Here is an 11,349-nt window from a genome sequence, read left to right on the forward strand (position 1 = left end):
ATTTCACACCTGTTTCTACAAAATAGTAAAACTCTTATTCTTAAAACTCATAGACATCAATAAATGTATGACTTATCACTCATAAATGTGGATTCAAAACCTACTCAAATAAATAAATAAATAGATAAATAAATAAATAAACCTACTCAAGCTTTCTATTAAGAGGAACATTTAAACCAATATCCAAGTTACCACATAGAACAAGAACACACACGTTACACACTGTGTTGTTGCCAGTTTGTACGCCTCACCGGAACCTCCACCAATGAGAACATTAGCTCTCCTCTTCAACAACACAGTCAAGAATTTTCCTCAGCCTTCACTTGGGGCAGGAAAAGCTGCTGGAAACGGCCCTCGAACGAGCACTGGCCATGGCAGCAGTACGAGCCCTAGCTGCAACTCTGGCTCGGGCTCGCTCCTCTTCATCTCTCAGAGCCTCTGCATACAAGGATGGGTAGGCACTAGGGACGGTCTGATGGATCTTGGCGAAAAACTCAAGAACTTTCATCTTGCTGGTTTCGGCATAGGCTCTTGGACCCCACAGGAATTGATACCTTGGAGGATCACTGTTGGGTGCCTGACGATATTCTAGGTACTTTTCTTTTACCATATCTTCGGTGAAAAGCTTCCTGGGTTCCCCATAGATGACATGCTTCTCCCCATCGTATAGTCCCATCACATTTAGCACTTCCCAGATTTGCTCTTCAGTGGCACAATTGCCCTTCGAGAAGATCACAGACAGCACAATCATCAGGAGGCCAGTCTTGGCCATGCCTGTGTTGTCATGCACTCTTCCATCACAGCTTCTTTCCAATTTGTTGACAAGGACGTAGAGGCTCCTGTTGGGATCGACTTCTTTCAGGTCAAGGCCAAAGACCAGCTCCAGGTTCCTAGAGGCTATGCTCAGGATCTTAGGGAAGTGGTTTTTATCCGTTTGGATCACATTTCTCAGCATGTCTGCCTTTGTAATGGGCTCTTTCTTTTGATACTTGTACAGCAGATAACGGGCCAGCATTATAGCCTTATTTTCTACAGGGTCTCGCTGCCTGTGCTCCGTGGAAGCCTGGGCCTGTGAGGCATTTGGCTTTTCCTCAACTTGGCCGGTGGCGCCTTCATGAGATCTTGTGGAGGAAGCAGCTGCTGCAGCAGCAGTGCTGGATGGGGCTTTCCCTGGCTCTTGCTGATCACTGGGTGTTCCAGCAGCAGATGAACTCTGGGAATCTTCTTTGAAATGTGGAGAAGAGGAAGAGACGGACTTTTCTTTCTCCGCTACAGTGGCTTGAGCACTCTTCACACCCTCGGGTTCTTCTCGAGCATGGCGGCGTTTCTCACGGGCACGGAGCTTACTCTTCTGACCCCGAGGCATGATGACTGTGGTCAGAGACAGCAGGCAGGAGTGTGGGACAGAGGGCAGATGATTCAGTGACCTGTAGGAAAGAAGATGAGATGGTGTGATCCTCCTCAGCAGGGCAACACCACCTTGGCTTTATCAAGGGCTACCTCTGCCGGTTTCTCGGAGGGCATTACTCAACGAACCCACAACCCTCCATTTCACTGATGAGTCTATCCCCTGAGGACCCTGTGGAAGTAACTAGGGTGTATGTTAGGCTGCAGCTCTCCCGTGGGGCCTGCGTCTTACTGCGGCTGACAGAGTCTGGCAGGTCCATACCCTGTGGAGCTTCCTCTGCTGTGGCGTAGGAAATGTTTCTCTCAATTCACAGTCAGGGTCATCACCTTGACTTCTGGCGTGACCTGTGATTTCTCTACTTAAGTGCTTTGACCCTGACTCCCTCATTCCAGAGCTCTCATCTCCCTGATGCCCTGGACTGGGAATAGAGGGAGAATCTCATCTGACCACATCTGCCCAAGGACACCCTGGGATGGCAGCAATGGCAGAGCTCTGTGATGTCCTTTCTAGGCTCTGTAATTAGACTTCTTGGTCCTCACTCAGAATCCTCACATTTTCTTCTTGTAGGGCCTGATTCCCCTCCCTCTGCTGGCCTCAGACTTATTCCCTCCAAGCAAGGCCTTCACATCCCTGATTCTCCTGAAGAGGATATTAGGGAGGTCTAAGACCTATCTTCCTCAGGGACCCCATCAGGAATGACACAGTATGTAAGGCTCTGTGAAACCCCCTCTGTTCTCCTGAGTATTATGCACTCAGAAGGACACAATTGCCCAGGGTTTCCTAAGGCTAACCACAGAAGTAGACCCTGCCTCCCTCAGTCCACACTTTGACTTGCCAAAGGGCCTGAGTAACCTCCTCTTAATGACCTACCACCACCCTGAATGACCTAGGCTCTCCTCCCCCTGTGGTCACTAAGGACAAAGTGAAGATACCTTAGCCTCACCGTTCTGCAGAAGAGCTACCAGGGCTCATAGTAGTGTTGGTGCTCTGTGGAGATCCTTTTGCCCTGGGGTAGAAAGTCCCCTCAGTCCTTGCTCGAGGTTCTGAACTTATCTCTAACGTTCACGGAAGAAGATTCCCTCTGCTGAACTGAGTCATCTAGCCTTAGAACAAGGCTCTTATGCATCCTCCCCCCAACCCTGCGAGAAGGTGAAAAAAAAGATTCACCTGCAGCCTTACAGCCATGCCAGGGGCCTCCTGGGCTGACAGCAGGGGCGGGGCTCTGTAAGGCCTGCACTGTTCTAGGGAGGCTGTTTTTTGCACAATTCAAATAGGTACATTTCATTGAGGCGTGGCAGAGCCTGAGACTCCTTTCTCTGCTGGCCCGAGGCGAAAACCCTGGTGAGACACCTTCATCTCCATAAGCCGCTAAAAGTTGGAAGATGGGTGTGTCATTTCCACCAGGTGCAAAGCTCTGCAGGGACCTCTCTTTTATGGGGAGGGGGAATTCCACTGAACTCATACAGGGCCCTTCACTGGTCTTTGGCAGGTCCTGGGACCCTCCCTCTGCTGGCTTGATGCCAAAACCCAAGTCCAATGCTGTCCCTTCCTTGATTCCCCACAAGGGTAATTCTGAGGGCGATATCTCGGCCCATCCCTTCCAGGGACCTTCTGAGGCTGACGGGAGGGGTGGGACTGGAGGACCGTCTCTCTTTGGGGGTAGGGGGTGCCTTAAACCTTACTCGACGTCTTCGCCTTACCTTTTGGCTGAGTCTGGACGTCTCCCTCTGCTGACTAGACGCTAAGTGTCTCACGGCAAGGTCTCGCGTCCCACAGACTCCAGAGGCGGAAGTCAGTGTGTGCCTCTTCCGGTCACCCCTGCGTGGGGCCTCCCAGGGCTGACGGCAGGGGCGGTGCACAACGTAGGGAGCGCGGGGTTCTGTGGTGCCCCCTGTGTTGCGGAGTGGGTGGTTCTGTAAGTCCTGTCCTCAGAGGTAGATCCCCAGTTTGACTTCTGGCTTCACTGATTGAAGGATCCTTGCGGAAATTTCACCTCCCTATAAGCTCTGGACAGTTTCTCAACTTAAACCCTTACACATAGTAAGTTTGCTTCCCAGGCATGACGTGAGGTGGACAGGCTGCGGCACCAGGTAGGGGCACAGAACAGGTTCTGAACCATCCGAGAAAGTGCACAGTGACCATGGGGTCCCTTCACTAGCCGAATGTAGACATCTCGGAACTTTCTGTTCTCAAAGGTTTAACTTCTACAGAGAAGACGCACATGTGCAGAGCATTTTGTGAGACCAAGGTCTTTTCACTTTGTCCAGCGTTGCACTGTACTGTGTAGTGAAATTCATTTCATTTTAGACTTCATTGATAGTAATAAATATATTATATCCATGTTCTAATATTACTGCTTTGTGCATCAAGGCTCTTGGTTTTATAGTAGCGATCCATACATCATCTCTCAGAAGTCACTTATTCATTTGAATAACCCGTGGACTTTTCCTTCTGATTTTCTAAAATGATGGTTATATTTTCAGCCACAAATTTCTAGTTCTTCTTAATATTCCTAACTTTTATTTGTTTTTATATTCTTGTCCTCTGGCTATGTGCATAGCACACTGCTTCGTCTTGCTGCTTACTTTAATGGTAATGCTCCCATCATTTTACATTTCACGTTTAAGTTTGTTTTCTATAGATTTTAGGAAATGGAAATTCCTCTGTAATGTTAGTTTGCTAAATGTTACTAATCATGCATTTATGTTGAATTTTTTCAAAAGCTTTTTCGCCACCTCAGTACATGATCAAAAGCCTTTTTTTTTTTTTTCTAATCTTTTGACGCAATATTTTAGGCAGCTTTTTCCCTGATGTAATATCATCTTTCCATTTCTTGCATACAGACTTTTTTGTTTTTTCCTTCATTTAATTCACTGCTATATGGAACTTGCTATGTATTTATTTAGTCTCTTTGCCTCTGTGTGGATGGGCTTGGCTCAAATGTGATTTTCTTAGCTGAGATTGTCCTCAGCTGGTTCCCTTATTGAAGAGAACTAGCCTGGGAAAATGAATTGACAATCTTTTCATCATTTTGTATGCTTTGGATGTGGTTCCATAAGATGGTGGTCAGTTTTTTGGTGATTATTTTGTCTACCTGGCCCCCATCTTCCTGATCCTGAAACATTTGAAGGTGGCTGGAACTTTAACCACAGTTTTGCTTTTTATTCCTCAATTACAATTTTCTCTTCATGTTTCAACCAATTAGGTCATTCATATTTTTTTCTAAATAATGGGCTAATTTCATTTGCTATTTTACATTTAATGATCGTGTATATATTCTTTTCAACATATTCAACAGTACAGAGAACATATCACTTCAAAGCTGACCCCTTTTCCATTGATCTATATGGTTTTTCTTATGACAGTACTGCACAGTTTGGGTTATTATAGATTTATAGTAAGTTTTGAAATCAAGAAAGTTGAGTCTTCCAACTTTGTCTATTTTTTTTCATTACTGCTTTAAGTATTCAGGCACCCTGGAATTTCTTTTATTTTAATTGGTTATGAATATTCATGAGATACAAGGGTGATTGTCCCCCCTCGTGTCTTAGATGTGAAGGCAAGATCCATACTGGCAACAGGGCCATTACCCCAAATAGCGATTGTACCCTGTGTCCCCCACCCAATTATCCAAAACCTCCCTCCTCCTACAGCTTTCCCCCACTCCACTTTGAATTCCTAGGTGTGTTCTCTCCCTCTGCAAGTCCAACACAGCATTGTGGTCTTTCTTTCCTTCCTTCTCTCTCTCGTAGCTCCTACTTATGAGTGACTACATGCAGCATTTATCCCTCTGTGTTTTGCTTATTTCACTCAACATAAGTTTCTCCAAGCTCATCCATGTTTTTGCAAATGGGAGAATTTCATTTTTTGTGTGTGTCAGAGTAGTATTCCATGGTGCATATATACTACAGTTTCCTTATTCAATCATCCATCGATGGACATTTTGGTTGGTTCCATATCTTGCATATTGTAAACAGAGCTGTGATGAACATGGGAGTGTAGGTATCCCTTCAACATGATGACTTCCATTCCTCTGGGTGTATACCCAGAAGTGGGATTGCTGGATCTTATGGAAGATCTATCTGTAGTTGTTTGAGAAACCTCCATACTGTTTTCCATAGTAGTTGTACTAATTTTCAGTCCCACCAACAGTGCAGGAGCATTCCCTTCTTTCCAGACCCTTGCCAGCATTTGTTATTCACTTTCTTTTTGATTATAGCCAGTCTAACTGGGGTGAGGTGGTATCTCCATGTGGTTTGAATTTGCAATTCTATGATGACTAGTGATGCTGAGCATTTTTTCATGGACCTGTTGGCCATTTGTATGTCTTCCTTTGAAAAATGTCTATTCAGCTCCATTGCCCATTTTTTAATTGAGTTATTGTGAAATTGCTTGGGTTCCTTTTATATTATGGATATTAGTCCCTTGTCAGATGCATAGTTAGCAAAAATTTTCTCCCACTCTCTACATTGGCGTTTCACTCTGTTGCTTGTTTCTTTTGCTGTGCAGAAGCTTCTTAGTTTGCTATAGTCCCGTTTCTTTATTTTTTCTTTTGTTGCATGTGCTTTAGGACTCATGTTCATAAAGTCTGTGCCCAGACTTAGTTCCTGAAGTAATTTTACAGTTTCAGGTCTTATACTTAAGTCTTTAATCTATTTTGAGTTTATTTTAGTATATGGTGAAAAGTACATACGTAGTTTCATTCTTATAAAGGGCATCCAGATTGGAAAAGATGAAGTCAAACTGTCCCTATTTGCAGATGACCTGATACTATATATAGAAAAACCTAAAGACTCTATCAAAAAGCTCCTAAGGCTGGATCATAATTTCAGTAACTTTGCAGGATGCAAAATAAATGCCCGCAAATCAGTTGCATTTATACACTGAATTAATCAACCAGCAGAAAGAAAAATAAAGGAATCCCATTTACAATAGACCCACAAAAAATAAAATACCTGAGGATCAATTTAACCAAGGAGGTGAAAGACCTCTGCAATGAGAACTACAAACCACTATGGAAAGAAATTAAAGAAAATGCGAAAAGATGGAAAGGTATTCCATGCTCTTGGATTAAAAGAATTAGCATTGTGAAAATGTCTGTACTACTCAAAGATTCAATACAATCCCCATTAAAAAACCAATGACATTCTTCACAGAAATGGAAAAAACAATCTTAACATTCATATGGAACAATGAAAGACCCCAAATAAGCAAAGCAATCTTGAAAGAAAGAAAGGAAGGAAGGAAGGAAGGAAGGAAGGAAGGAAGGAAGGAAGGAAGGAAGGAAGGAAGGAAGGAAGGAAGAAAGAAAGCTGGAGGCATAATGCTGCTTGACTTCAAAGCTATGTGCTACAAAGCTGTAGTAACCAGAACAGCATGGTACTGGCATAAAAATAGACACACAGACCAGTGGAGCAGAACTGAGGACCCAGAAATCTCCCCTCAGGCTTACAGCTGTCTGATATTGGACAAAGACAACTGAAATCTATATTGGGGAAAAGGCTGCCTCTTCAATAAGTGGTGCTGGGAAAACTGTATATCCATACACAGAAGTTTTCTTGAATTTCTATATGAATTACAGTCACAGCTTGTTGATTTCTACAAAAACTCAATTGGAATTATGTAGGGATTACGTATAATCTGCTGATCAATTCAAGGAATGCTGTCATCTTAAAAATATTAAGCCTTTTGATTCAAAAATATGGAATGTCTATCCACTAATTTAGATCTCCTTTAGTTTCTTTCAATAATGTTTTGTTGTTTTCAGTACACAAGTCCTGTACTTCTTTTGTTAAAATTATTTCTAAGTATTTTATAATTTTTGATGCTGTAGTAAATGAAACAGATTTCTTAATTTCATGTTCGGAATGTTCATTGCTAGTGTGTAGAAATGCAATTGATTTTTGAATATTGTTCTTTTATCTTGCAACTTTCCTGAACTTGTTAATTAGCTCTAATAGTTTTTCCATGGACTTGTTAGGCTTTTTTATATACAAGATTATGTTCTCTGCAAATAGAAATAGTTTTACTTTTTCCTTCCCAATATGGACATATTTTATGTCTTTTTCTTGCCTAATTGCCTGCACCACTCCCTTTTAAATGTACTAAACCAGATTAGGCGTAGATGTTTTTAGACACTTCCAGGAATTGACAAACTCTGTCATCCTTTCACTTAAACAGAATTATTTCCAAATATTATCAGTGCCTTCTGGACTCAATGCTCTTGTGTTCACACTGTGCCTTTCCTTTTAAACACCCTCTGATTTAAAGAGGTTTTAGAAACAGTAGAACTTACAGTCTGTTTTCTGTCCATAAACCACTCATGTGACTTATTCAAAAAATGGCCATGCCTCCTTCAGGGTAGAAAATGTATAACAACAAATGTAGCATCCCTTAAAAAGTGCTTATCATGATATGTCATCAGCCAGTGTTTTACTTAAGAATTTAAAGTCAGGGCTTCCATTTTGACTAGTACAGATATTTTTTTAGGAACCATGATAGTGGTCACTAAATCCCACGTGATTTATGCAGCACATAAGATGATGTATTAGTTCATTTATGTTGCTCATAACAGAATACCTGAAACTGGGTAATTTATAAAGAAATAGAATTTATTTCTTACAGTTTTGGAGGCTGGGATGGCCAAAGTCCATGGAACATATCTGGTGAGGGCCTTCTTCTACAGCAATGCAGAATCATAGGGCAGGAATGGCTGAGCAAGAGAGTTAACCTGTTCACTTACTCTCCTTATAAAGCCATCAGAACCACACCCATTACCATCCATTAAACCATCAGCTTATTACTCAATAAATGGATCAATCTATTCACTAGAGCATAATCCTGAGGTTTAATCACCTCTCCAAGGTCCCACCTTTCAATTACCTTAATAGGATTTCACACCCCCAGCAGTATTACAGTGGGGATTAATACATGAAGCTTTGGAGGACACATTTCAAACCATAGCAATTGTAGCTAATGATGAAGAAAAATCGTTGGATATCTACATTACATCAGGTAAATCATCCTTTGGACTTTAATTTCCTCATTAAAAAAATGGTGCTATAATAGGGTTCTTAAAGGGTTGTAATAGAGAATAAGTAATAAAATGCATGCATAGTGCTCAGCATAGAATTTGGTACATAATAAGCATATACTTAACTTTAATAGTCATAATATTGTCATTATTTATATTACTAATATTAATATTACTGTATCATTTAACCTCCACAACGAACTTTTCTGCTGCCAGCTTGTGTCAGTCAGGGTCAGGTCAGGTAAACAAGTATTTCAGTAGAGGTAATTTAATACAGGGAACTAAGTACAGAGGTATTGGAGAGGCTGACAGGTAGGCAAAGTGAAGACACCCAGAGAAGAAAAAGCCACAGGAAGCACCTATCAACCCTAGGGCTGGAGAAATAAAAAGAAAAAATTATTTTAGTTGATCTCAAAAGGGGGGGTGGGTAACCAAGGGATAGCTTGGAATTTGGGGATAGGTGATATCTGAGAAGCTTCTCAAGCAAGAACTGAAAACCTAGAGGAGAGGGTTACCAGGGAGGATAGGGCTCAGGTGGAGCCGGAACAAGAAAAAGAAAATGCTCAGCAGAAGCTTAAACAACAGAAGACAGGCAGACTTTACTGGAGCTTCCACTCTAAGCAGAGAACAAGGAAAGCAATATCCTGGTTTCTCCCCTGCTCCTGTCCTCCAATGTCCTATCAGTGCTACCCATCGTCTAAAGCTAACCAGAAACAAGGTTGCCTAGGAAATGTAGTATGCAGGTGTCACACCCCTGAGAAACAGAGCAAAGGGCCCAGAATGGAGCTGAGAGCAAACATGCAGATGTCTGGCATGGAAGTTAAGTTTAAAACTCTTTTCTGAAATCACTGTAGAGTGAGGATTCAGCTCGTTAATGCTCTATTTGTATCATAATATGCAATCTCTCTAGAACCTTAAGATTCTAATGAATTTAGCAATGTAGGTAGGACTCTGCTTTCTTTTTAATGTAGGCTCAGATTGTTTTACTAGTACTAAAATCATGCAAATCATACAATAATCTGATTATTTCGGTTCTTGCTTAAAAGGGTCTATTATACATATCACAATAGACAAAGAGAGAAAGAGAGAGAGAGACAGAGAGGAGCCTCAATTATCATGTAGCTCATCAGTCGACTTGGTTTGTAATATATTGCCCTATATAAGGATTCAGTTTTGTCTTTATTAATTTACTGAACACATGAATAATTCCCCCTTTTCTTCATACCCTACTTTGACTTTTCTCCTCTTGCCTTAGGTAACCATTTAAATAGTATCTTTACATATGTTCTTGCAAAATGTGTATTATTTTGTGTGTATACATTTTAATTTTTTTAATTTATAACAGACTTATTGAGGTATAATTAATATTTAAATATAATAAATAATGTGTACAATTTGATGAGTTTGTATATATGCATACAAATTTTCCCTCTGTCCCTTTATTTCTCGGAGGGTTGGGGGTGAGAAAGAACACTTAACATGAGATCTACCCTCTTAATATAATTGGAAGTACACAATACCATATTGCTAACTGTGGGCACTACGTTGTAAATCAGTTCTCTAGAACTTATTCATTTAGCATAACTGAAACTTTATATCCATTGAACAGCAATACCCCATTTACTCCACTTCCAGCCTTAAGCAACCACTACTGTATCCTCTGCTTCTAAGTGTTTGACTATTTTAGATACCTCACATAATTGGAATAAAGTAGTGTTTGTCTTCTGTGACTGGCTTATTTCACATAGCATGTTGTCTTCCAGTTTCATCCATGTTGTCAAAAATGGCAGGATTTCCATCTTTTTTTAAGGCTGAATTATATTCCATTGCATGTACATACCACATTTTCTTTAACCATTCATCTATCAATAGACATTTAGGTGCTATTGTGAATAATGCTACAGTGAATATGGTAGTGCAGATACCTCTTTTATAACCTTATTTTAATTCTTTTGAACATATACCCAGAAGTAGGATTTCTTGATCACGTGGTAGTTCTATTTTCAGGTTTTTGAGGATCCTCCATACTGTTTTCCATAGCCGCTGCACCATTTTACATTCCCAAAAATAGTGTACAAATGCTCTAATTTCTCCATACCCTTGCCAACACTTGTTACCTTGCTTTTCGTTTTTGTTTTTGGTGATAGCCTTCTTAACAAGTGTGAGGTGATATCTCATTGTAACTTTGTTTTGCATTTCCCTGATGATTAATAATGTTGAGTATCTTTTATATACCTGGTGGTCATGTGTATGTCTTCTTTGGAGGAGTGTCAGTTCAACTTCTTCATCCATTCTTTAATTAGATTATTATTATTATTATTATTTGCTATTGACTTGTAGGAGTTCCTTATGTATTTGGAAATTAACCTTTTATCAGACATATGGTATGCAGACATTTTATACTATTTCATAGCTAACATCATACTAAATAGTGAAAAGCTGAAAGCTTTTCCTCTAATATCAGGAACAAGAAAAGGATGCCCATTCTGACCACTACTCTTCAACATAATACTGGAAGTTCTAGCCAGAGCAGTTATACATATATACGCATACGCATACAACAACAACAACAATAAAAGTAACTCAGATTGGAAAGAAGTAAAATAGTCTCTGTACATGACATGATACTATGTGTAGAAAACCCTAAAGACTTGCGATAAAAACTTGGTAAAATAGACTAATTAGTAAACTTGCAGGATGCAAAATCAACTTACAAAAATCAGTTGCATTTCTATACATTAACAAAAAAACACTAGAAAATTAAGAAAACAATCCTATTTTAAAAAACATCAAAAAGAGTAAAATACTTACGAATGAACTTAACCATGTTGGAGAAAGACTTGTATAGTGAAAACTACAAAACACTGATGAAATAAATTAAAGAAGACACACATAAACAAAAAGATAT

General features: G+C 40.4%; 1 protein-coding gene across 1 annotated transcript; it reads right to left on the minus strand.

The window, feature by feature from the left end:
- Window positions 1-319: 319 nt before the first annotated feature.
- LOC134367585 (melanoma-associated antigen B10-like) lies at window positions 320-1,366 on the minus strand. The gene has a single exon (XM_063084326.1). The coding sequence runs from the start codon at window positions 1,364-1,366 to the stop codon at window positions 320-322; it is 1,047 nt and encodes a 348-aa protein (XP_062940396.1).
- Window positions 1,367-11,349: the final 9,983 nt, after the last annotated feature.

This window comes from Cynocephalus volans, chromosome X (assembly GCF_027409185.1).
Source record: "Cynocephalus volans isolate mCynVol1 chromosome X, mCynVol1.pri, whole genome shotgun sequence".
NCBI classification, from domain to species: Eukaryota; Metazoa; Chordata; class Mammalia; order Dermoptera; family Cynocephalidae; genus Cynocephalus; species Cynocephalus volans.

Excerpts from the sequence above, each read along its gene's own strand:
- LOC134367585 (XM_063084326.1), bottom strand. The coding sequence starts at position 1,366 with ATGCCTCGGGGTCAGAAGAGTAAGCTCCGTGCCCGTGAGAAACGCCGC.